General features: G+C 35.2%; 3 protein-coding genes across 3 annotated transcripts; 1 reads left to right on the top strand and 2 right to left on the bottom strand.

Moving 5' to 3' along the window:
- Positions 1–8,006: 8,006 nt before the first annotated feature.
- On the bottom strand, positions 8,007–10,039 carry LOC143612708 (3-ketoacyl-CoA synthase 20-like). The gene is made up of 2 exons (XM_077086626.1): positions 9,696–10,039; positions 8,007–8,920 (listed from the first exon to the last, which is right to left on the bottom strand). The coding sequence occupies exons 1-2, from the start codon at positions 9,948–9,950 to the stop codon at positions 8,120–8,122; spliced, it is 1,056 nt and encodes a 351-aa protein (XP_076942741.1). The 5' UTR covers positions 9,951–10,039; the 3' UTR covers positions 8,007–8,119.
- A 7,032-nt stretch (positions 10,040–17,071) lies between these two features.
- Positions 17,072–20,082, top strand: LOC143612709 (uncharacterized). Its single transcript, XM_077086627.1, has 6 exons — positions 17,072–17,240; positions 17,435–17,556; positions 19,149–19,284; positions 19,374–19,453; positions 19,533–19,725; positions 19,836–20,082. The coding sequence occupies exons 2-6, from the start codon at positions 17,506–17,508 to the stop codon at positions 19,940–19,942; spliced, it is 567 nt and encodes a 188-aa protein (XP_076942742.1). The 5' UTR covers positions 17,072–17,240; positions 17,435–17,505; the 3' UTR covers positions 19,943–20,082.
- Positions 20,083–23,283: 3,201 nt separating this feature from the next.
- On the bottom strand, positions 23,284–24,341 carry LOC143612707 (auxin-induced protein 22D-like). Its single transcript, XM_077086625.1, has 2 exons — positions 24,062–24,341; positions 23,284–23,677 (listed from the first exon to the last, which is right to left on the bottom strand). The coding sequence occupies exons 1-2, from the start codon at positions 24,238–24,240 to the stop codon at positions 23,302–23,304; spliced, it is 555 nt and encodes a 184-aa protein (XP_076942740.1). The 5' UTR covers positions 24,241–24,341; the 3' UTR covers positions 23,284–23,301.
- Positions 24,342–26,823: the final 2,482 nt, after the last annotated feature.

The following is a 26,823-nucleotide window of genomic DNA, read 5'->3' as shown; positions in this document are numbered from 1 at the left end:
AGAGATGTTCCTGTCGTGCGCGACTACCCAGAAGTATTCCCTGAGGATCTTCTGGGGTTGCCACCGAAGCGAGAAATAGAATTTCAGATAGACTTAGTACCAGAAGCCCAACCCGTCGCGAAAGCACCTTACCGCCTAGCGCCGTCTGAGATGAAAGAATTTATGTCCCAACTGCAGGAACTTCTCGGCAAGGGTTTCATTAGACCAAGTGTTTCCCCGGGGGTCGCACCAGATTTTTTTGTGAAGAAGAATGATGGAAGTATGAGAATGTGCATAGACTATCACGAGTTGAATAAGCTTACGGTGAAGAATAGATATCCTTTGCCAAGGATTGATGATCTGTTTGACCAACTGTAAGGTTCAAGTTGGTTTTCACGGATAGATATCAGATCAGGCTATCATCAGCTGAAGGTGAAAGAGGCAGACATCCCTAAAACAACGTTTCGGACGCGGTATGAACACTACGAGTTCCTCGTAATGTCATTCGGTCTAACGAATGCTCCCGCGGCATTTATGGACATGATGAATAGGGTGTGTCGGCCTATGTTGGATAAATCGGTAATCGTCTTTATTGATGACATATTGATTTATTCAAAGAACGAGACTGATCATGCTGAACATTTGAGAGAAGTGTTGGAGACTCTGAAGAAAAAGAAATTGTATGCTAAGTTTTTGAAATGCCCGTTCTGGTCGCGAGAAGTGCAATTTCTAGGTCACGTGATAAATCCTGAAGGGATTACCGTGGATCCCGCTAAGATTGAAGCGATAACGAACTGGAAGACTCAACAGAATCTGACTGATATATGAAGCTTCTTAGGGTTAGCTGGCTACTATAGGAGATTCATCGAAGGTTTCTCCAAGATAGCCACACCGTTGACCAGTATGACCCGAAAGACGGTAGTGTTTAGTTGGGGTAAGTTCCAAGAGGAAGCTTTTGAAGAATTAAAGAAGAGACTCACACAAGCTCCAATCCTTGATTTACCCAATGGTGACGAGGATTTAGTTGTTTGTACCGATGCTTCGTATCGTGGGTTGGGTTGCGTGTTGATGCATCGAGGGAAAGTGATAGCTTACGCGTCTAGACAGTTGAAAGTCCATGAGAGTACTTATCCGACGCATGACTTAGAGCTAGCAGCTGTAGTGCATGCTCTTAAGATTTGGAGACATTATCTGTATGGTACTAAGTGTACTATTTATACAGATCATAAAAGTTTAAAGTACTTCTTCGAGCAGAAAGAGCTGAACATGAGGTAGAGGAGATGGTTAGATTTAATAAAGGATTTCGACTGCGATATTAAGTACTATCCTGGTAAAGCTAATGTGGTCGCTGATGCGCTAAGTCACAAGAATGAGGAAGTCATTGCCACAGTGAAGTCGTACCAGCTGATTATGAATTCAAGCCTTTTCGAAGAAATCATCAAAGTACAGTCAGAAGTGTTAGTAGATGAAGGGTTAGTGAAGAAAGAAAGAATTTATGGCCAGCAAGATGAGTTAATGGAAAACACTCATGGTGTTAAGACTAGATTTGACCGTATGTGGGTTCCACGCCATGAAGACCTTAGAGGTCGAATCTTAGATGAAGCTCATAAGTCAAGATACTCGATTCATCCTGGAGCTACAAGGATGTACCAAGATTTGAAAAGAGAATACTGGTGGCCAGGGATGAAGAATGAGGTGGTGGATTATGTTAGTAGGTGCTTAACTTGTTTACAAGTCAAAGCCGAACATCAGAAGCCTTATGGGAAAATGCAACCGCTTGAAATACCTGAATGGAAATGGGAACACATCACCATGGATTCATAACTAAGCTACCCCGTACAGCTAAACACCATGATACCATTTGGGTGACAGTGGACCGTTTGACCAAAAGTGCTCACTTTCTGCAAGTTAGCAAGTTTGTTCATTAAAGAGGTAGTATCCAAGCATGGAGTACCGTTATCGATCGTGTCTGATAGAGATACTCGGTTTACTTTGAGGTTTTGGAAGAAGTTCCATGAAGCTATGGGAACGAGATTGAACATCAGTACCGCGTATCATCACCAAACAGATGGACAGTCTGAAAGGACGATCAAAACCCTTGAGGATATGCTACGTGCTTGTGTTTTAGACTTTGGTGGAATTTGAGATGATCACATGCATCTGGCAGTGTTTTCCTATAACAACAGTTACCATTCAAGTATCGGTATGCCACCGTTTGAAATGCTCTATGGTAGACGATGTAGAACTCCCGTATGTTGGGGAGATATTGGTCAAAAGGAAATGGGGAGTTTAGAGATGGTTCAAGAGACATCATCAAAGTTCGATCAAATTAAGGCCAGGATGAAAGCTGCCTATGACAGACAAAAGTCGTATGCTGATAAGCGGCGAAGACCGATTGAGTTTAACGTTGGTGACAATGTGATGCTCAAGGTCTCACATTGGAAAGGATTCATTCGTTTCAGGAAGAGGGGAAAGTTGAGTCCGAGGTATATTGGACCGTTCAAGATTATAGATCGCGTGGGTGAGGTGGCTTATAAGCTGGATTTACCTAATGAGTTAGAAGGAGTTCATTCAACCTCCCATGTTTCTCACTTGAGGAAATGCCTAGCTGACGACACGTCTCACGTGCCATTGATGGACATCGAGGTGATGAGCAGCTGAACTACATTGAGCAACCCATAGAGATTGTTGATCGCAAGGAAAAGCAACTTCGTCACAAAGTTATGCCATTAGTGAAAGTGATATAGAAGCATCGCAAAGGGTCAGATGCCACCTGGGAAGTTGAGGATGAGATGCGCAAGTTTTACCCTAGTCTGTTTAAGTAATAGTTAGGTTTCAGGGACAAAACCTCTTTAAGAAGGGAAACTTGTAACATCCCAAAATTTCGAATAATAATAATATTATATATTGACTCGTTACGACGGATGCGTTTACTTGATTTAATAAATGAATAGTAAATTGGTAAAGGGAAAGATTAGTAGGCTAATTAAATGGAAATTAATCATGGACTAAAAAGGAAAGATGAGCCTTAGGTCCATGGGCTTAAGGGAGTATAAATACCCCCTTAAACCCTAAATCTTTCCATTTCCATCCATCTTATCCATTTTATTCTCTCTACACCTTAAAACACACACTTAAGCCAAGTATATCCCCCTAGCCGCCGTCCACCATCCGAAACCCCAAAAACCAAGCATCATAACATAGGATCTTCTATCATACGAGTGAGCTAACTAGTCCAAGATCACGTTTCAAGCTAGCCGTGACCTTACAAATGTCTAAAGGTATGTTCTTTACGTTTAAAGGTTACGTTTTTGTGAACGGATTGCCATGAAACTTGACCCTAGAGTAGATCAGGTCTAGATGTTTCATAAAAATGCAAACTTGATGATTAAAACGAACTTAATGAGCTAATGACATCATACGGCTCCTAGAAAACCCTAGATCTAGCCTATAACGTTTTAACACTATAAAGGTCCAAGCTTCATGGATAAACGGGTTGGATTTTGATGAAAGGTTAATGATGGGTGTTAAAAAGGATAAAAAGGGTAGAAAAAGGTGTTAAAATCATGTTATGGATCATCAGCTAATTACCAGAGTTGAGAAAGGGTTGAAAAATATGATCTGGGAACATCAGACCTAAGTTCTCGGCCACAAAGAGTTCTCGGTCAGAGTTCTCGGTGACCATGTGTTCTCGGTCAAGAACATGTTTTCTCGGTGACCAAGGGTTCTCGGTCAAATCATAGGTTCTCGGTCAATGCAAGGGTTCTCGGTCAACGGGGGGTTCTCTGCCTGGAGATCTCGGCCACCCAGTTGGTTGGGCCTGAACCCAGTTGGGCCCAGTTACCTTGATAGACGGATGGGCTTGATCTAGCTAGTCTGCAAGCTATTAAGCTAAAATAAAACTAGCCCATTATCTTAAAGCCCAACTTAGAAAAATACGATGGTTAACTAAATAGCAACTTAAATAAATAATACGGTTAATTAGCAACTATATATTTAACAGTTAGCCGGGCTCAGTTAAAGAAGGGAATTACGATAAACGGAGAAAGGAACAGGATCCAAGTGAGTTTCTAGCCCCATTTCTATGTTATGTTTTCAGGGCTGTGTGCATACTCGATGTGTTTGTTAATACACTTATCCTAAGTGATAAGTGTAAGCTTTATGTGATGATGTGAAATGTATGAATGGTTGATTGACGATGCGTGAACGATCTTCGGATATTGCACGTACTGTCAAGTTGTAATGCTATGTATAATGTAAGTATGATATGTTTGCTTATATGTATGAAAGTTATAAAGTTAATAAAATAAGGTTAATGTATGGTTGTATGGTAACGAAGAGGGAACCAAACCCTAATAATATTCGAGGAAAGGTATGGTTGTATGGTAACGAAGAGGGAATCGAACCCTACTAATATTCGAGAACTAGGGAACCAAACCCTACAAATATTCGAGGAAAGAGGGTACCGAGTCCTAATAATACTCGAGGAAGGAGGGTACCAAGCCCTAATAATACTCGAGGAAGGAGGGTACCGAGCCCTAATAATACTCGAGGAATGTAGGGCGTAATGCTCTTTATAATGTAATATATGAATGTAAATAAGTATGATTGAAAGTATGAAAGTATAAATGAAAGAATGATTGAAAGTATGAAAGTACGAATGTATTGTATGCTGTATGATTAACTAGAATTCACTCAGCGTAGCTGACTTTTAGTATGTACGCAGGTGAGTAGGATGAGGCAGCTCGCTTGAGGGGAACACGTGGCATTGAATAAGAGGCTGGCATCGGAAGACCCAAGGCGTTTATTAGTTATTTTTTAAAGACGATATGTTTTATATGATAAGTTATGGATTAATATGTATGTTTTATTGAAATTTTTTATATTCCGCGTATGTTTTATTTAACTCTGATAAATAGAACTATGTTGATTAGTAAATCCAACGCCCAAATGTGAGGCACCGGTAACAGGGCCTTACAAAATAATGGTTTATCTACTGTCTTGGTGGCTGATGTGTGGGTGAAAGAACGTCATTTAAGTGTTTCTTTATGTGTGTTTTAATTATTTATATGCATCGAACACAAGTAACTTGGGTGGTTTTATGTTTACATGTGCTCGGAGCTTAAAAGAAAAAAAAATTAGAGCTTTAAGAATGGTGAGGAATCAAGTGATCAACAGTTAAAAGGAAGCAATCGGGGCTAGAAAATGGAAGAAAATTTAGAGCTTTAATGATTTGCGCACGTTTAAAGTAAAACAGGCATATCGGGGGCTAGAAAATGATTTACGGGACCCATAATATATGAATTTTGGGTTTCTCAACGAAACGAGCATGAAATTGGAAGAAAAGAAATTCGTAAGGCAGCAGATAGCAACCTTACGTTACGGCCTGGTTTGATAGGAAAACCGATTTTTCTTGTTTGTCTTCCATATCTAAGTCCAGAAAACCCTAAAGTCGAGGATTCTTCATGCCCTAACATCCTGAGGCGATTTTGGGGCCACTCTCCACCATCCTAACACCCTCCAATCACCAATTCTTATGGTTTCATCATTCCAATCTATAATTGAGCTAATCATGATGCAGAGGCAAGGCTAAACCATTTGTGACCACTTTTGGTGTAGGGTTTGCATATGAAATGATTATTTCTATGAACATTAGATGTATTGGGATTAGTCTTGATTAATATTTTGGTTAATTGAATCTAATGTTTATTGGAATCGATTGAATAGTTTTTTTTCTGGTACTTTCATTTATCATCAATTATTTGGTTCGTGTTCATCAACATTTAAGATTAAGTTCTTATTGTCATTGAACCATTTGCCATTAATCATTGATATATGTTAAGTGTTACATTAATGAACTGGTAATTAGGTAGACCACGTTCCGTTGTGTCAACTCTTCGGATTAGGTTCTGTGAATCATCATAACCAAACTAGTGTGTCTAGTGATTATTTATCTATTTCTAATGAACGAATCATGTCTATGTGATTTCCCAATTGGTATAAATTATCATCAATTAGTTTCTTGTAAATGTGTTTAAAATATAATATTAAAAAAATAATCAAAACCTGATCCCACCCCTAAAACCGTCAACATTCTGCTCTCCCTCTCTCACGTTTCAATCCTAAACCAAACTCTAATTCATCTTCAATTGAATCTTGATACTTGCAATTGGTGGTGTCTTTGAATGATTCACATGATTCCTAATGTTAATTGGTAATAGTTAACAAGTCAACTGCATTCATTTGGTTTGAGAACAGTCTGTTACATGCGACACCAGCTGATTCTATGCTTTTTCCTATTTGTTTTCTAGAGAAAACACAAAACTATTTTCGTATACTTGTTTTCTGGAGAGAAAACACCAAACATTTTTCTTACTTGTTTTTTGGATTATAAACACCAAACTATTTTCATATACTTGTTTTTTATATAAAAAACACTAAACTATTTTCATATACTTGTTTTCTGGATTGAAAACACGGACATACTTACATACTAGTTTCTGTAGGAAAGCACAACGGTGTATTTTGGATTTATGTAATTTCTTATATATCACAAGTGTATACTAGATGCCCTCCTATCACTTAAAGTCCTTACATACCTTGAACTGTTAGAATGGGATCGCGGGGAAATTTAAGTAGTAGTATTATGTTTGACAAACCCCGCCTGCTATAACTCGACTGGAGGTCGGACGGGTGTAACTTGTCCTAAAATACATGCACCAGTGTTTTGTGATAGATCTGGTAAGAAGGCATACATACATTCAGCTTCGGTTCAAACGTCTAGTAGCTTGTAAATGGGTTAGCTACCCTTGTATATTTGAAAAGCTAAATGTACTTACACACATGCATTACTTATGCTACGTATACTACATATACTATACATACTACTTTTTACTACAACCTATGAACTCACCAACCTCGTGTTGACCCTTGAGTATTTATACTTGCCCAGGTTGCCCGTTGTTCTAAGGAGTGGGTTGCATTGCATATGTCATGAGTCACAGTTGTCGCGTGAACTTTTATTTCACAGTGTTTACATTGATGGGTTGTGCGTGCTTGAACAAATGGTTTATTTTTTAATACCGTTATTTTTAACGCTTTCGACAACACTTTTAACTTGTTTGGTTTGGATTTTGTTTCTCGCATTTGAATAAGACTTATATAAATGTTTTAAATATTTTAAGTTTGATTGTTTGGTATAATGAATGAGCTAATCCTAGTATGTCACACGCCTCATGGTAAAACACCTTTAGTCGAAATTTGAGGGTGTGACAATGTTTGAATAGGCTAGGGGTAATTTAGTCATTACTAAATGTTGTAAACATGGCCCATACGCTTGGAATGTAAGCATATGGAGTCCATACGCCAAGACTAAGTGCTATACGCCTAGATGTTGGCGTATATGACAACTATTCGCCTAATTTAGGAGCTCATTCACCTATTGTTTGGCGTATGAAGGCTCATTCGTTTACTAGATAAGCCATTTGTTGAGAGAATGACCCCATACGCCTGATTGGTCAGTGTATGGGGTGTGTGTCTATAAATAGGCCATTCCAAGCGAATTAAGGTAGAACTCCTGGCACATTTCCTTCAACGAGTAACGTTATGCTACCAGATTTTCTCTAGAATGATAGACCACCTCGAGGTGCCAATATCAGGCGGGTCGAGCTGAACTGAGTGTGTATATGTGTATTTATGACGTTGTAATCATTCAGTTATCATCAATGAGAACAAACTTTCGACTCGATTATCATTCTATTATGTCTCGTAGATCAATTGGTTGTATCATATAATTGCAATTGGATCCTGGTGAGGAAATACATGGTTTTTCAATAAGCACCCCCCCCCCCCCCCCCATTTATTTTGATTACACATTACGGGCCAAACGTAACGCACGAGGCCCTCAAAACTAGTTAACTGTTAAAATACACTTAAAATTCTAGAAATTACAAAGGACTTATATTTAAGCTTTCTAATCTAGGAATGTACATTTGATTATTAAATAAAGTACATATAAATGTTATCTTAAGATATATAATATTTGGCGTGAAATGAAATTATTTCATGATAAAAGTTTATGAAATTGTTATAGGAATTTCTAAATTAGAAAGTTGAGCAACGTAACATTAACTAATTAACTTTATTTGGTAGGTTCGAAAAATAAAGGTGTTGGTTCGTTGATGGCTAAAGTCATTGGAAATCCAGAAATCTCGTCCGCCCAAGGATTATCATATTCATCATCAACAGTCTTCATTGCACACCAAATCGCACTGTTACACTTAAAACCCGACCCGAATGCAATCTGCCAGACCCGATTTCCCTTTTTCACTCGACCCTTTGCCTCCACGTAAGCCAACGCATACCATATCGAACTACTGGAGGTGTTTCCAAACCTGTACAATGTCATTCTTGAAGCTTCCATGCAAATGTCGGAAAATCCTAGGCTCTTCTGCAGTTGGTCGAGCACCATCTTCCCACCGACGTGTGGGATGAAGTGTTCAACAACGTTGCTGTAATTAGGTATGTGCGGTTGGATGTGTTTTGATGGAAGCAGTTTTCTTGCAATGTAATTTGTTATGAAAAGGAATTGTTCTTTAATGGGAAGTATTATGCTACCTAAGGCGACAATGTTTGGTTTGATAGTGGTTATCGCGGTGATGAGGAGGTCATTGGTGATGGTGATCCCCTTTATTCCGACGGTATCTTCATCTCTGAAGATACATTTGTAGTTACAATCTGAAGCTGATGTGTTGGTGTGTATTGTGTGAAGAAGCTGATACTTGGAGTTGTTGTGATCAGAGGGGCGGTTTGAGAGGAGGATTGCGGCACCGCCCATGCGGAACAGGCAGTTTATAAGGTGCTTCGAAAGATCTTCACCATAGTAGAAGTGTTCGCTTACGCTCTCGGTACTCACTACCATTGCATAAGTGTTATGATTCACCTGCATGTGTCAATTACTACCACTTTTAAAGACAATTCAATGATTTTGCTATTGTGAAAACAAAAACAACAAAGCTAAAGAGTTTCATTTTTCTATCAATGTTTCATATTTCTGAAAACTTTTTATTTATTACGTACAATTGTCTATTTTGTTACATAAAAAGCCCTTAATTTATTTTGTTTGTATGTATTCTATAAAACTTTAATCTACACATGTGTAAGGTTTGTGTAGGAGATATAGTTGCACATTATTCACATATGTATACATTCTATAAATAAACAAATTTGTTTTTTTATATTTATATCGGGATGTTAGAATTGAAGAATAAACATTTTGTTTCAGCTCTCTTTTGTATTTTAAATATTTTTTAAAATTAAAACAATGAAATGATGAATCATTTATTTAGTTTTTTCTGTTCTCACAAAAATCAACGACAATCAACGACAGATAATGGTTGCAAATAAGAAACTTTTGAACTCGTAGTTTTAGAAGCGTTGAAATATTTCTAGGCATTTTTTTGAAAATTGTTGTGCAAATGGATAGTTTAGCAGTTTTGCTACACTATGAGTGAACTCGATGAATATATCTTGAGTTCGCTTTTTTAATCAACAAACTCAAGCGGCCAATGGTAGAAGTCATGATGGAGTTTGAGCAAATTGAAGCCAAGTTTGCTTGCCACCTGACTCTTAAAATCTTTGCATGAGTTTGTTGTCTATTTGTACAAAATCTTTCAAATAATACATTTATAAACAACCTAGAAATTCTGTCAAATAACCTGAAGGAGGTGTTTAGCAAGTCCTATTGCCAGAAGTCCTGCACTGCAACCCATCCCAGCCAGATTATAGGTTATGATGTTTTCTCTAAACTTATACCGGTTAACTATTATGCTAGAAAGAGACGGTTCTGGGTTATAAATACAACAATTCACAATCAGTATACCAATATCCTCACATTTGACTCCTGTTTTTGCGAGTAGCGTGTCTACTACACCAAACACGACCATCTCAACTTCCCTTACGGAATCTTCCATTGTGGGATCATATGTTTGTCTGAAATATGCCTGTGACAAATAAGTAGACTCACCAAGGCCACCTCTTTCCACGATTCTCCTCAAGAAATCCACTAACTTTTCTGATAAACGCTCGCCTTTTCTTGCCGTATATATAAAATGATCCTTTGTGCTTTTTAGAGACGCTGGAGGCTTGTAGCACGCGAAATCGATCAAGTAGACTTTGCATGAAGCTCTTCTAGTGATGATAAATTTAAAAGATAACAACAAAGTCATGAGTAGGCCTAATAATAACAGTAAAAATTCTGGGTTGGAAGGGGTACTTAGGAATTCCAGGTTGATTGTCACCATTATTAATTGTAGTATGAAACAGAATATTTAAGGTACACTGAGCTTTTTATGGCTAAGTGACAATGGAGACAAAGGAGTGGAATAGAATGGGTGCATTCTGTCAACATGTTTGGTTAGTACGAGAAACCAATTTAAAAGGTTATTTTGTTTGATAAATTATCTCATCTTTCTTTTTTGTCGCCTTTTGGAAATAACCATGAAATGTTTTCGAAACACATAGAATATTTTTCTTAGCTGTGAAAGTCACCGACCGGAAAAAAAAACTAATAAATGATACGTAGTTGTCGCAAAGTTGTAGCAAAATTTATAATGACTGCAACACTTTTGCCACAAACTGATGCTTTTATTTGTTTTTTGATTTTATTATTTTGAGTGTTTATAGTTAATATAATTTGTCATAAAGGGATTTACGGCTACAACGGTACTGCGATAACACTTTTTTTATTTAGCTATTTTGTCGAAATTCAAAAGCTTGTAATATGTTTTACGGGTTTTTTTTTTTGTTGTTGTTGAAAATGTGTGGCAAATTGTAGAAATGTTTAACAAAAACATCCATTCTCTAATAGTGAATGCAACATGTTATGTTCTGAAAAATGGAAGGAAAACTGTAAGAAGATTAGATCTCCAAGAAGAATATATAAAAAAAATGATGTATTATTTTTGAACTAATTAATTAATAAAAACACCTTTTATGTGTGCGTACCAAACCTTATAACCTTTTGTTTATCTAAGATAAATGCGTGAAGCTCCCACATTGTAAAATAGGGGTAGAAACTCTTGAATATAGGCTTTACCCTTTTGTAACAGAGATCCTTATATGTACATACATGTCTCTTTGTTTTACAAGTTATCACAAACTTAAGGTAATTTTTCATCTCTGGGTTCATTCAATTCGGTTGTTCTTGCTTCATGTATATCTCATTTAAAGTTAATGCCATATTAGTATATATTGTCTTGTTGCCTTTTCTTTTCAACGGCTAACACACGCATCCAGTATTAATCCCAACGACCCGACCCTCAACCTCGTGGGAAGTAACACATGTCTAGTACACTTTGATGTAGCCTATTTGATGTAGCTAGCTAGGCTAGAAGCGCTTTGGTATAGTCACCATATTATATTCAAACTTCACATAAACAACCAGAAACTTGGTACATAGCCGGTTCGATCTCTTGAGTTTATTTACCGCCTCCATTTGAACAACACAGTTAATTACTAGTTTTTTTTTTTTTTTGTCAAAAATTGGGTTCCAATATGTAGAAACATAGATATTACATCAATATAGCAGGTAGGCGGGCAACAAGTTGCGCCGCCACCCCTTTCTGAATTGCTAGTTGAAACTGAATTCTATTTCAATTGTTGTCTCCTTTTATATGTAAATAAATGATTTGTTTATGACTCCATGTTTTTATTTAAAGCTTAATATTTCATTAACATTGCAAATCCATGTCATAACATAAGGAAGATCCATACATGAATGTATGCTAGGTTTACATTATTTATGACATCATCTGGTTTTTGAAACCTCACACTAGCTAGTGATATATTAAGGCGGCTTGATCGATGGCTGACCGGTTGATGGAAACAACGAAGATTTGACTTCCTGGCAAGTGGCCAATTTGTAACATAATTTTTAAAATCCATCGATTTCTTTGAATTTGATGCTAAAGAATTTTTTAGCTGCTATATTGCAGATTTGCGTGACCATTTTGTAATTTTACGTGTCACATATTTGAAGTTCCATGTTGCTATGTTGAATTTGGATCACATTTTACGACTTTGAGTTAGAACTTAATAACTTTATATGTTTTTGATAGTCTTAACACAATAACATTCTTAAATTATTTATTTTTTAAATATAAAAGTATTATATTACACATACACAGTGAAAGAAAATAAGAAATTAATGAAGAATTCGAAACTTTTATATAAGACAATGAGCAAGTTTTAATATGTATTTAGCTTGGAAATTTATAAGAGCTGACTAGCTTATTCCAAATTAGTTTGATTGAAATGAGGTTTCTTAACAAATTATGCTTATTCCAAATTAGTTTGATTGAAATGAGGTTTCTTAACAAATTATTGATTACCAACCAGTTGAGAGTCTCAAATTATTTACCAACAACATCCATAATGGGATAAAGCTGCAAAATTTAAAAGAAAAGCGATTGGTGAGCCAACAAAATCTTGTAATGTCCACACCAGCAGTAACAGGGTTATTCTTAAGAATCATTAAGAATCAATTAGTCAAGGGCGAGTAAAAACATGGACCCCTACGTTTAAACTTTTTTATTTAGGTTTAAACTTTTAAATGAGCTTAAATTGGGTAAATGAATTATGACATGGGCTTTGATGTGTAGAATTTTTATTTTTTTTTTATTTTGAAATGGGCTTAAAACTGGACTATGATTTTAGGTTCTCTTTAATTTTTAATTACAGATATTCCTTGGAGATCGGGCCTGAGATCATCGCCCAACGCTCCAACCTACCCACCCCTCCTTAGGACCAGGGCTTCGAGAAAGCAAAAAAACATTTGGGGTTGAAGGCAGAATTTTTTTTGCCCGAAAGTAAACGGTGTATTTTGTTGGGTTTAAATAATTTAATTTTATATGGCCTTGGTTTTTATTTGGGTTGTGTAAAATTTTTTTTTGTATAATAATAGAATTAAATATGTCTCAAATGAGACTAGAACTCATAATCTTTTGGTTGGGAGTAATACCCTTTTGTCATTAGACTAAGCTAGTAGTTATGTATTTGAGTTTAAACATTAAATATACATATTGTTTTAACCAAAATATATACACTTTTTTTTAAAAAAAAATCGGACTTAGTGGGGTGTCGGGTTATGGTCGTCGACCCCCCCCCCCCTTTAAGGCTGGCCCTGTCCGCGCTACCAAAATCGCAAGCTATGATGGATACCCGATTAGAGATCAAATCCAAAAATATATAATGTATCTGGTTAATTGGTTAGCTAAGTATGTGAGTTATTTAAAAAACTGTATTTAAATAAATTAAAAAATATATCTAAAATCAATCAAAAAAGAATGTGTTCAAAGTAAAAAATGAAAAAAAAAATATGTGGTCAAAGTCAGAAATGTAAAAAGTATGAGGCTAAAGCAAAAAAAATGTAAAATATATACTTTTATTTCATGTCTATCTATGATTCACGGTGGCGGCAATGTTGTGCGTGTTGGTCAAGGCGGATCAAACAATCTATCAAACGAACTTATCAAACAAACGAACACGAGATATTGAGGAGACAACTCTCGACTCTTTTCATATAATCAAACGAACATAACAAACGAACTTCACGAACTTATCAAACGTACATGGAGATGAGACTCCTTGACTCTCTCTTAACTCTCTCTCAACTCACTCCAATAAAACTAATAATCAAGACCCTATATATAGACTCAATAAACTTGCTCTCCAAGATATACATTTCCTAAACCTACTACAATTCAAATAACTAAACTATAACTTAACAAAATAAACCTTTAAATTTACTAATAATTCAAGATTAATCCTTCATTCACCCTCTTAATCTTGAATTGTTCGTCTCTTTTGTACCACCAAAGTCTTGAATTCCCAATAGTACTCTCATTTCTTCAATTTTAATCATTGATTCATCTTTAACCTTTCTTTTCAGTTGTTTGTAACAAACTTGTTTAACAAGTTCTTCACGCTCGTCGTTCAAACCATCCACATTGATCTCACATACCACTTCATTCTCAACATTCTTCTTTTTCACTTTTCTTTTTATTCTTTGCTCATCAAAACTTGCAGATGGGCTATTCATTCCTTCTTTATCAGACCCTACTAGGCCTTCCATTCTAACAATTCTTCTCAACCTTTCATTCGGTTCTGAACTTTCATCAACAAATGCTCGATTGTTAATTTTCACACACGCTTCTAACTTTGCAGACTTCTTAGCTGCATCATTCATTTCATTCAATACAATATCCTTCCTCTTATCATCATCAGTAGCATATCTTTTTTTCTGCTCACTTTTCATAACAACTTTCTCATCTTCAAGGTTGTTTGAGTCAGAAAAACATACCTTAAGATTCTCTATCTTCTCTTCTTTTTCTTTTGAAGAAATTCTTTCTTTTTCTTCATTCAACATTTCTTTTCCTTCACTTCTTAAAACAGCTTGCGAAGCTTCTACATTCTCTGTAGCTTCCTGAGCTTCATTATTACGTGCGTGTTCTTCTTGAACAATAGCATCCAATCTTTCCTTCTCAACGATCTCATCCAATCTTTCTTTCTTAGCGGCTTCTTTAGCTGCTTTTTTCCTCTTCTTCCTTTCGTACATAATCAATTCCAAGAAATTGAATCTTCAAAGCATGCCATGCTTCCTTAGCATTCATGAGTATGCCAACTTTTACCAAGATATCTTCCGGTAGGGTTTGACATATAAACCCCAACGTTGTGTACATCTTCCTTTCATCTACAGCTACACCAAGTGTAGGTTCAATAACATCCCAAAAACCATATTCTTTCAGAAATTCCTCCATCTTGGTCGACCATACTTTGTAGTTTGATTTCGTCAATACTGGAAGTCCTCCGATCTTCATCGTTTCTTTCCTATCTTTACTCTCTGTTGGTTTCTTTAAATAATTTTGACTTCTTTTTCAATTTTCAAAGCAATTATCTATGGGTTTAATAATAAAACACCGACCGACACTACACCAAATTTGCACCGACTTTAATTAACTTTTTTTGTTGAACAAAAGAAACCACACCTTGCTTAATCTTGCTATCGATTGCCCTTAGTAAGAACGTACACCACCCAATAATTTGCTGCTCAATGATTCTTCCAAACTCTTCAAACATGAAACCCACAAACTTCTACGAACAACGAGTCTAAACTCTGATACCAATTGTTGGCCCAGGAGGATCAAACAATCTATCAAACGAACTTATCAAACAAACGAACACGAGATATTGAGGAGACAACCCTCGACTCTTTTCATATAATCAAACGAACATAACAAACGAACTTCACGAACTTATCAAACGTACATGGAGATGAGACTCCTTGACTCTCTCTTAACTCTCTCTCAACTCACTCCAACAAAACTAATAATCAAGACCCTATATAGACTCAATAAACTTGCTCTCCAAGACATACCTTTCCTAAACCTACTACAATTCAAATAACTAAATTATAACTTAAGAAAATAAACCTTAACTTTACTAATAATTCAAGATTAATCCTTCAGTGCGTCTGTGGTGCCGGTAGTGTCCGATTCATATGCTTAGATATTCTTGAAATCTAAGATGCAAGAAGCTAGATGTATAAATACTAGAACCCTAATGTTATCGGTAGAATGAATTAAACAGAGTTACTGAAATCAGTACAAAAACATGATTTTCGGTATTTCCTAATATTTGTTATCATCGGTTAGAGCGTAATACGCAGATCATTTAAAGGTCAAAAAAGTTATTAAGGTGAAGTTAAAATGGGCAAGTCGAAAAAAGCACATGTCTGTTGAGTTGCATCAACAGTTTTTTAATGTTGTTAATCAAGTTGAAAGTGATAAAATGTATTTTTTTTAAAGTTGTGGTGCGTTTTTTTAGTTGGAAATTGGTTTCTAAAGGTGTTTTAGTCTTATGTACTAATTATTTGAGGGACCAACAATTAGACACAACACATCATATAATATTCCAGGAAGAAAATCCTTTTGGGTTTGTTGGAGTTCATGTGTAAATCGTAAATCATCAACATGAGGGATTATTTGTGTTTGAAGACGTTGGAACAAATGTTTTGTATGATGGTCAACAAGAAACAAATTATATGTTAATTACCATCTAAAAACCGCCGCCTCTCAGCGGGTCAATCTACTAGTTATTTACAAAAAATGTATCATATAGTAAAACCTATTGTTTCTTAACATAAAAATCACATCTTTTTTACTGGACATTTATTTTAACAAAAAGAAAGGAATGAATTTCAGAGTATCTATCCCCCTATCAAAATTCACATTGGGTATTCTTTGAATGAGTCAATCCCTCATGAAGCACAAGATAATACTATTAGCCTCGTCATAGTGACAACTCGAGGATTTTCCTTGTCACCAAACTTAGGGGTGGAAAAAAAGTATATGTGAAGAAATGAATGCTCAGTAAAAAATGTAATTGAGAATGGATTGAATATCTTTTCCTATGAGAAGAGAGACTTAAATGCCTCTTAAGAATTAACCTGAATGCAATTAATACTCTTCGTTATGAGTTTTCTCAATCAGCGTAGTAGGTCTACTAGTATGTCCTTTGTCTGGTATCTACATGATTGTATCTATTGGGTAATGGCATTATCTATTGGATACAACCATGTCCAAGACTATCATGGTTGTCTAGGACTAATTGATGAGGTTATGTTGAATGTGACATTATGTGTTGTGCATCAGTATCTCGTTTGGTGAGATGTTATGTAACTAACGTGTCAGGTTACTGTCAGTCTTCACTGTTTCAAATGGATTCATACTTAATTCATGTTGATCATCCGTTCTTCGTATTAAACCCGACCTTTTTATGCATTGGCATCCTATCTATGAAGTTAACCTTTACAACGGTTTAGAGTTATCTCATCAAATTTTAAATTTAAGACTATTGTTTACAGTTCACGATGACTTAACGGATGCTGAATAATAAATTGATAATGCAAGGGGGCAATTACGTATATACGTAATATTATGGTGTAATAATAAAAATAGTTTTAAAATTACAAGGGGTCAAACGTGCTTTCCGCTTATTATTATTATTATTATTATTATTATTATTATTATTATTATTATTATTACGACGGTTACGGCGGCCGGCGTTGTTCACCATCTACCACCACCACACACGGCGGTGCTGACCGACGTTCAATCGTTCTCCGTCGTCAACGCAATAAGCGATACTAGGTCTTTCGTACGGAGAGTTATTTCTTCTCATCGGAGCCACGGCGGCTCTCATAGGTACAAGATACGTCTATTTCTTCGATTCGATTGATGCTGTGATGGATTGATTGAACGAAAACACATTTACGAGCTAATTTTATTTTGATTAGAACGTTTTAGCAGTTATATATTGGCCTAGGGTTTCATACATGTCAAATATTAATATTAGGTTTGATTTATGGTTATTGATTAAAAATGTTGATTGTTATTAGGTTCTAAGGATCTCCCACGCATAGCGCGAGTGGCTGGGAGGTTAGCTGGCCGGTCGATTGGATACGTTCAAATGGCACGAGGTCAATTCGACAATGTAATGCAGCAGTCTCAAGCTAAGCAGGTAATAGAACAACAATTAACTATGCAATTTTCATGTATATTTTTATTGCACATTGCAAATATTTTAGAGTTGATTAGTTAAAAATTCACATGAGTTTTTATTTGCGAAGTGCGAAGTGCTAGTTAATAATCGCTCTTTGCTCCTTAGATATTGTTCTACATGTTAGTTAATAATCACGGTTTGTTTTGTCAGTATCACAACAACAACGGCATCCAATTTTTCTGTTTTTTTTTCACGGTTTCCTGCTGCTTTTGTACAGTTATTTGTAGCCAGCTTGCATGACTACTGATTGTTTTAATTAGGGATGTAAATGAAACGAACCAAACTGAACGAAGCCCTGTTCATGTTCGTCGTTTAGCATTAGACTTGTTCACGAACGGTTCATGAACGCTAACCAAACGGATAATCTTGCTCATGTTCGTTCGTTAAGGAGTTGAACTTGGTCACAAACGGTTTACGAACGCAAACGAACATGATCTATTTAAGAAAAGAAGAGAAAAGAAAAACAAGCATCATTCTTAATCCAAAACATTATACATAAATCATCATTGCATTAATTATATATAAAGTTAAGCACTTGAGATAATATTAATCATAAACATAGCAATCCCCCAATCGGTGGTTTTATTTTTGATTAGGTCAACAACGCACAAGTTTAATTTGTTGTTAGTTCACGGAAATACTATAAAAATATAAAGCAAACCTTTAACTAACGAATATAAACAAACTAACATGAATCAATAGATCACCGAATGTTCACGGACACAAATGAACAAACGCAACCTCTGTTCATATGCGTTCTTTTAACTAAATGAACATAATTTTCTGTTCGTGTCCGTTCATCTTTTAAACGAACGAACTAAAACGAACTTCCCACCGAACAGTTCGCGAACTGTTCGCTGAACGTTCAGTTCATTTGCAGCGCTAGTTTTAAATGATTGTGCTCATGTGCTTCAAGTATATATTATTAACACAGTACTAATTTAATGCTATTATTTGAATATTTTGTTACTGTTAATAACATTATTACACTTTTTTAAGTCAATTCTTGTATTTTTTTTAATCCTGTTAATTCTTTGGTATTATTTTTGAACCTTTGGAATTTGAATTTTGGTATTACTTTCGAAATTTTGGTTTTCAGCTTTTGGTATTACGTTTGAATCATGAGTAATTAAAACTTTTGGTGCTAACTAGATGACCTTAAATGATAATTACAATAGGTTTCTTTTTTATTTTGTTGAATGGTATTAATTTTCGAGGCATATGTTTTTTAGTTTTTTTTTTCTTTTCTGTATGTGCGCTTTTTTTTTAACTCGGGGGATCGCTTTTTTTGTGCATTGCGCGTAAGCCCTGAGGAGACCTTTGCACCTTGAGTGCGCCTAACGTGTTTGACAGCATAGGTTTTATCAAAAGTTTCAAAATGTTTGCCTGCATATGTATGGATGTATGTAAATATGGCCTGAAGAGAATGGCCATTAGCAAATTAACCTAGAAAAATGCTTTGAGATCTGATTGTAGCATTTATGCTTGATAATTTATGGTGCAATCTTGTTGCTATTGTTCTTCATAGTTTTTTTCTTGCTAAAATTCAGGTGCACAAGGAACTTCAGGATACTATTGCTCAACTTGAGGCCATACGTCATGAAATCAGAACAATTTCTTTTGTAAATCCTGGTTCATTAACTAGCAGGCTAGTGCAAAATGGTGCCAACATTCCAAGCACAAATGGTTTAACCATCTATTTTTTTAATATATAATTCCTGGATATTATTCTTTCCCATGACTCTGATATGATAAGTTTTTTTTTTAATATTTAGGGAATACCGATCTTGAAAAGACTAGTGATGATGGTGCACTTCCAGCGCAAACCCCATCACTGCCAACATATGCCTCTAAGGTTTAAAGCTTAAAACTAAAATTCTATGTGCAAAATATGTAATGAGAACTGTTACTGGATTTGACTATTTACATTTCAGGTCTATAACTCAACCGCCTCACCCTCATCTGATATGCACAGCCAAGCTACAGCTTATGCGAAGTTGGCCGAGTCAGCAGCTTTGCGTTCTGAACCTAAACATAATGAAGTTATCAGCGAGCTTACTGATGAATCTGGTATCACTGTTCTTCCTGTAGCAGCCCAAGAAACAGGATTATTGCCTAATCGGAAGGGTGATTACTAATCTATTTCTTTCTGCATACAACCAGTATTTTATGGATGTGCATGGCCATGGAGCAATACTAGTAATAATAATAAATCTTGTTAAATTTGTCAATTGCAGCTGATACAAATGGGTCTGACATCATGCTAGAGTCGATTCTGGAGGCAGATGTAGCAAGAAATGCAAAAGATTTCTTTGCTCAGCCCCAAAACTTAAATCAAAAGTGATTACGGAGAAGGTGAGCTTTAAGTTCCCTCCATTGTCTTATTTGTTTTTTCTCATTTTTTTTCTTCTGGTTTTGTAAATTCTTCTTTTAGACTTTAGCATATTACTATTTCCATTATGATAAGTTCGAAATGTAGTCTTCTATTCCTTGTTCTGCATATTGCATGGAAAGTTAAAGGTGGGAAAATGGGCGGGTCATGCAGGTTAGGTAACGGTTCAAACGGGTTGTGTTGTGTAGCAATTTATTTTGAAGTTTATAAATAATGAATGTTTAATATGATGACAAAATCCATATAGATCTAGGAACTAACTTTACAATCACTCTGTTTATGAGAGATGATAGATACATCATCATTATCATCATGATGTTTTAAATACCTTTTGTAACCATGAAGATGCTCAGCATAATTAAATGCATCCATGTTTGGCAGCTCAACTTAAAATAATATATAAATTTTACGAATTATAATCGGTTGCATTAGATATCTTTCACATACATTTGAAACGTGTGGATATTGTTTTAAGCTGCGCCTAATTGTTGGCAGCTGGCTGTTCACGAACTGAATTTTCTTGAGCACTTGACGCAATTACTTCCCCGCCTTTATTGTTTGCCTTTCTTTAGTTGTATATCAACATCAAAAGGACCACCTCATTAACAACTAACAAATAACCAAGTTCCTGTTATAACCATGTTGGCATTGATGTAATTATGTACTGTTAAAATGTTTATACAGAAAAAGGTAATGTTTTGGGTAAGCTTTTTATAAGGTGGAACCTGAAAATTATCAACTTTATGTTAAATACCATGTTTGATGCTTAAAGTTCAAAAATCTCATCATGGTCTTGGTTTGGAAATTGGAAGTGAAGGTTACTGAATTTGAGAATGAATGGAAGGAGTCACGTCTATGTCTAGGACCACTTACTTAAAACGAGCCTGCTTTAGGACTAAGGAGTAAGGACCCATGGTCTCAACTGGGCTCATTTGCTTTACGGGATAACCGGTTAATGTTTATATTTACGGGTATAGTATTTACTAGAAGTGACAGTATAAAGTTTGGCATAGCGTATTACAACTCTTTAGTTGCCTATTGTATTTTCAGTTAACGTATAAGCATAATTTAGCGTTTTGAGGGTGTTTGGGAAACTTTAGCGAAACCATTTATCTGATTTTTTGTACTGTCTACGCCTAATTTATCATTTGCGCCTAACTAATACTTCATTTTTCCTGTTTTTTATTTTAATTATTATTTTGTTTTTGTAATAACTTTTAACGCATATTGCTCTATATTAATTCAAAAGTTGTCCGGGTGTGTTTTTTTATCTACATTTTAGTATAAGTTTCATCACAAACCGAGTTTAAAAGATATTAAAATAAACACAAACGATGCATTTAACTTTATACAAAGCATTATACAAAAACTATTAAAAAAACAAAATGAGATGCAAATGTTAAATCTTTAGATGTGAGTATGTCAACCTTGTCATCCCACTCAATGATAAGAACGGGGGAATGTGAGTTGCAGATAAATCTTACATTTATCTCATGTGATAAAGAGGTTGTTCCTATTATAAACTCGTCCCTGTAAAAAGCATTCTTTTTTTTTTTTTTTTCCTTTTTGACATGTTAAGTAAAACAATTCAGCTTACATAAAGCATGGCTAAGAAAATTAACACAACGACATCATAAAATACACTCTTAAAAATTATACTAGTATGTAATTGATAAACATAAAGCCAGTGAGCAAACTATATACTATTAACATATAAGAAAGCACAAGATAGAAAACACAACATTATAACCGTAGAATAATACTGGTAAACAGAAACAATTAATCGGGGATGTCTTATTTTGAACTCCTAGTATTACTTCATAATGCTTAATCCGCTTTAACAAACAAACTTAAGCCCCCTAACCTTAAGTTGCTTGTCACAAATTGTTTTAAGGTATTTCAAAACCATAATCATCTTTAAATCTTTAATTAAGCAACACCAGATAAGTTTCCCATAACAACCGAGATGCTGTTGTTCAAATTATTACTTTATTAAACTAACGATATAAATTGCAATAGTTATTGGCTTTCCTAGTCATTTTAAAATGCAACCAAACAAGCATTTAATTTGGGTCAATATTCGTTCCCTAAAACAGGTATTACCAGACACAATCATAAATCATTAGGTTCATGTCTCATATTTGCTTTATTTTATACCAAAAAAATAAACTCAAGTGGGAGTATATATAATGACCAATGATGGCATTCAGTTTTCAATATTAAAAACGAATCTCTTTAAATGATTTTAAACTATAATTAAATATTTACTTTCGTGTTTGAGAAGATAACTCGGTGGAATGGTGTAACTTTTAGCGACAGAAAACAAATATATCGTGCACGTTGTATTTTTATATTAATTAATTTTGTTATGATCAAAACTATGGGTATTAAATAGAGTTCTTTTCTTGGGTTGACAGGTTAACTTGACGTGAGTAAAAATTCTTTTTTACAAAAATCATAGCAATATATGAATTTAGAAAAACGTATTGAACACAAAAAACCGAAATCAACTCATAAACATGATCCATTAACCAATAAATATTTAATATCTTTTTAAGCATATCAATACTCTTAAAGTATGAAATAATCAAATATCATATGTCGTGGTTCAGAGCCATCTCGATCTTTTTGAAACTTGAAGCGCATAATAAAACTGAACCCTTTTATAAGAAAAATGGTTTTTGATCCAGTGACTTTCATGTCATCTATGCGTATATGTAATTATAGACCAAAGCATATCTTCAATCAATCTAAAAAACAATATACATGCATATAATTTACTAGTTTTTAGAATTTGGGGGCTCTAGATCAACGGAGGCCTGAAATCATTGTTTTATTTCACTCCCCACCCTCTCTTGAGGTTTGATTGTTTGCATGCTTAAAGTCTTGAACTAAAAGAAACTTGATTTCTTTTCTCGATGTTTTAATTTTGGCATATAATATTAAACCATTAAAATTTATCGAAAATCCTTCTTGAAAGCTTATAAAAACAAACTAGCCAACCATCGAACCTGCTAGGACCGGAGGCCTACTCATTTTGCCATTCATGTTCGTGTTTTCATGGTACCGGAAACTACATATTAACTTATCAAAGTTTAATGGATTTGAAGTAATCAAACTTGATAAAAAAGAAAAAAAAAGACACATCACGAACATATCTATACATATTTGTATATTGTCCTTCAAAAACTCAAATCCTCGTTGTACACTAACACATGATGAAAATTCGATACAAACATATCCTATTAACCATTTTCACATTTCAAATAAAAACTTAAGCTTAATTAATTAATTAATTACTTAACAAACTTTTATAAATTCAACCCTCTAGCTTCACACCCTTTCATGATCCTAAGCCTTTTACAAGAAGTAACAAACATGTCCCATGGCACATCTCCAACAAGCATCCAATCTCCATCTTTATCTTCATATGTTGCTGCATGCTTAGACCCATTGTACCCTTCGTTCTCACTGTACAACCCTATAATGCACGCAAACATCCCTTCCAAACTCTTCATCAACTCCCCATAGCTTTTGTACACCTTCAAGTCAATCTTTCTTAGGTATGGAGCTCCATCCATGCTCACTTTCACAAACATCCCCGAACCCGTCTCGGCTTCGGCTTTCTTACCGTGTAGTACGTTTTTACGGTAAGATCTTACCGGTGGCCACCCTACCACTTGTGCCCTGAAAATTATTTAACAAGTAACGTATAAGTTCATGCATGTGGGTACGCTTTAAAAAATGATGTACTGGTACTTTAAACCCGTCTAACAAAAGCATTTGTACTTATTTGGTTTAAGCAAACTCCAGCTATTACTTTTTGCTTGTTAGAGTTTGTTGCTTGTAGTAACAAGTGCCTACAAAAGCAACAAACTCTGACATAAATAATTATCATTTGTCAAACTCTAATAAAAATAATTATCATTTTGCTAGAGTTTGCTGACTTGCTACGTTGTTTAGCAAACTCTAGGAGAAATAATTATCATTTTGAATTTTGATAAAACATGTAATAATTACAATAATAAAAAAAACAAAACATGTTCCTTTTTGTGATTTTATGTGACTTACTTTGGTTGAGGGGCGGCTCTTGATTCATCGGTTTCGGTCGGAGTCATGTCGGGTGAAGGTCTTTTGTTAGTAGTTTTGATGATGGGATTAGGTGATGTTGTGGTGGTGTTATTATCCGGCAAGTCTTCGGTTCCAGGCAAGGCTAAACTAAGCTCGGTTGCTTTGAAATTGAGATCCATGATGAAGGTTGTTAATAAGGCAGTTGTGGATTGAAACAGATGATGATCTCCGGCGAGTTTGTGGATAACTTCCGGTGAGTTTGAGAGGAAAGTGGTGTGTTTGTGTTGTGAAAGGATATGTGTGGGTTATATATATAATAATAATAATAATAATAATAATAATCATAATAATAAAAGTAATAATAATAAGATTGTGGTTGGTATTTTAGGTTCCTTCCTATCTTGGTGCATCAACTTCTGCGAATTTTCGTCAGCACCACTCGCAAACTCACCACACGCTCACGCGCCCTTATCAACTACTTTTGGGGATTTGTTTGCCTTCTTTTATTTTGTGTGTAAATAAATAATGTTTATAATTATTTGGATGTTCATGTATGCGGTATGCTCATAGTACGTTGAAGATTAATCATGCTAGTGGTTATGTGAAATTTGTGATCGTGTATTCACTTTGGCTCGTGTAAACTAAAAATCATATTGTTCAGTCGACTCTCGTATGTCATCTTGTCCTCGTGTATAGTCAACACAAGCGTATGTTTTGCTGATGTATACGTACAATACATAGGTGAATAAGATTTGTGTGATTTGTGTAGTATTTGTGTATCTAGATATTAGTGTTCACTTTAAATGCATATTGTTTGGACACGTCTTTAACATGTCTACAAACAAAGATAGGTCTATGTAGGAATGAGATCGGGACCGGACTTGGTCCTGAAAATTGCGAATTCTGGTACCGAAATATTCGGTTCAGTACCGGTACCGGTACGGGATCGGGACAGTACCGGGATTGAATGTAAAAATTCGAGAAATACCGGTCCCGTCCCATACCGGTAATGAAACTCAAGAAATTGGTACCGATTCGGTACCGACGATACCAAATCAGTACCGATTTCGGTACCGGTTCGGTACATGTACCAACCGGTACCAGTACCGATTTTGCTCATCCCTAGGCTTATGTGTCTCTAATCCACAATATCATTTTTATTTTATTTTTTTGACAACAAAATATATTTAAAAAAACCCAAAGAGTAACCACTTGCAAAAGGCAAGTAACCTGAAAAAAGAAAAAACCGAAAAGCTAAAAAACAAAGTTTATAAAGGGAAATTAACGAAATTAAACCGACACCACTTCTCTCAGTCAAGACTAAGGGGCTGTTTGGTAGCCTCTTAACAGTCATTAAGAGGCTATCTCTTAATGGCTCGTGATCTCTTAGACTCGTGATCTCTTAATGGTTAAAAGGTAACCTTAAGTGTGAATGGTTAAGAGGCTACCTCTTAATGGTTACCTCTTAATGGTTACCTCTTAACCATTCAGACTTAAGGTACCTCTTAACTATTAAGAGACTGAGCCATTAAGATGTAGTCTCTTAATGACTGTTAAGAGGCTACAAACAACCCCTAAGTCATTTGCTTCTTTGTTTGACCCATAAGAAAGATGTTAATTTGATTTCAAACACCATCTTGGACATTGATGTAACAACTCGGGTTTCCGAATCGATATATATTTTTTTATGTGTTTATTTATTTTTTTTATTTTTATTTATTATACAAAATAACTTTCAAGATATTACCATTCCACCCTTAAACTAAACTTTTACCTAAAATTGATCCCATCTACAATCTTTGAGGACCTCATTGCAAATCATACATATATTATCCATTTAACCCGTTTACCCTGGACCCAAGCCCGATACCCGTTTCACGAACCCGATTACCCATTGGCTTAGCTTGGACCTCAATCTTCGCATCTATGATGGTAACTAAATCAAGGAACGTATTATGCCTTCCATATACGGCCAACCGACACTCATAATATGGTAATTAGTTCAAATCGAATCTGCAGATCGTTATTACCTAGCCGACCCTAACCCTAGATCAAAATGCATATAAACGTTCGTAATAATTCAATTAAATTTATATACACCATCATATATACCTCGCGATCAAATCCCCTAAGTCTAATTTGATTAGTAAGTTCTGCAAAGTATCTGTTCTAGGTTCGCGTTGCCGAAGACTTGACGGCCATTTAACCCTCGGATAAACAACGATAAAGGTATCTAAGTGTACTGTTATGTTCGTTTTGTTACACTTGTCCATAGCCCTCTGTCTAATCTTTCAATTATCGATCAATTGAACGGATTAACGTATTAGGGTTCATATGTTCATAATGGTTGTTTGTCTGTCTGTTTATTTTATCACCGTATCAAATTATAACCACTTAACACCCTAGTCCAGTTGGCTAGGGTGGTGGTCGCATGCTTCCAGTCGCTAGGGGGTTGCAGGTTTAAACCTCCCTAGCCCCGTTTTGCTTTGTTTTTTTGTTGTTAATTGTTATTTAAAAACCATATTAACTCATTTATTTATTTAAATTATATAATAAACTCATAAATAGATTTTATTGTTAAAACTGACACAGTTATTAGTCTTATCCGAACCTATGTTAAAAACCATATATAAATGTATATATTTGTATATATAAACGTATGAATATGTATCATGTATAAAAATTTATTTTAATAAGGTTTTAAAATCTAATATATATATATATATGTATATATGTAATCTTGTTAAATTATATACTTTAAG

Source organism: Bidens hawaiensis, unplaced genomic scaffold, assembly GCF_021521415.1.
Source record: "Bidens hawaiensis isolate Kalapana, Puna unplaced genomic scaffold, B.hawaiensis_p1.1 tig00035413_1, whole genome shotgun sequence".
Taxonomy (NCBI): Eukaryota; Viridiplantae; Streptophyta; class Magnoliopsida; order Asterales; family Asteraceae; genus Bidens; species Bidens hawaiensis.
This window is presented reverse-complemented; position numbering and strand designations above follow the sequence as displayed.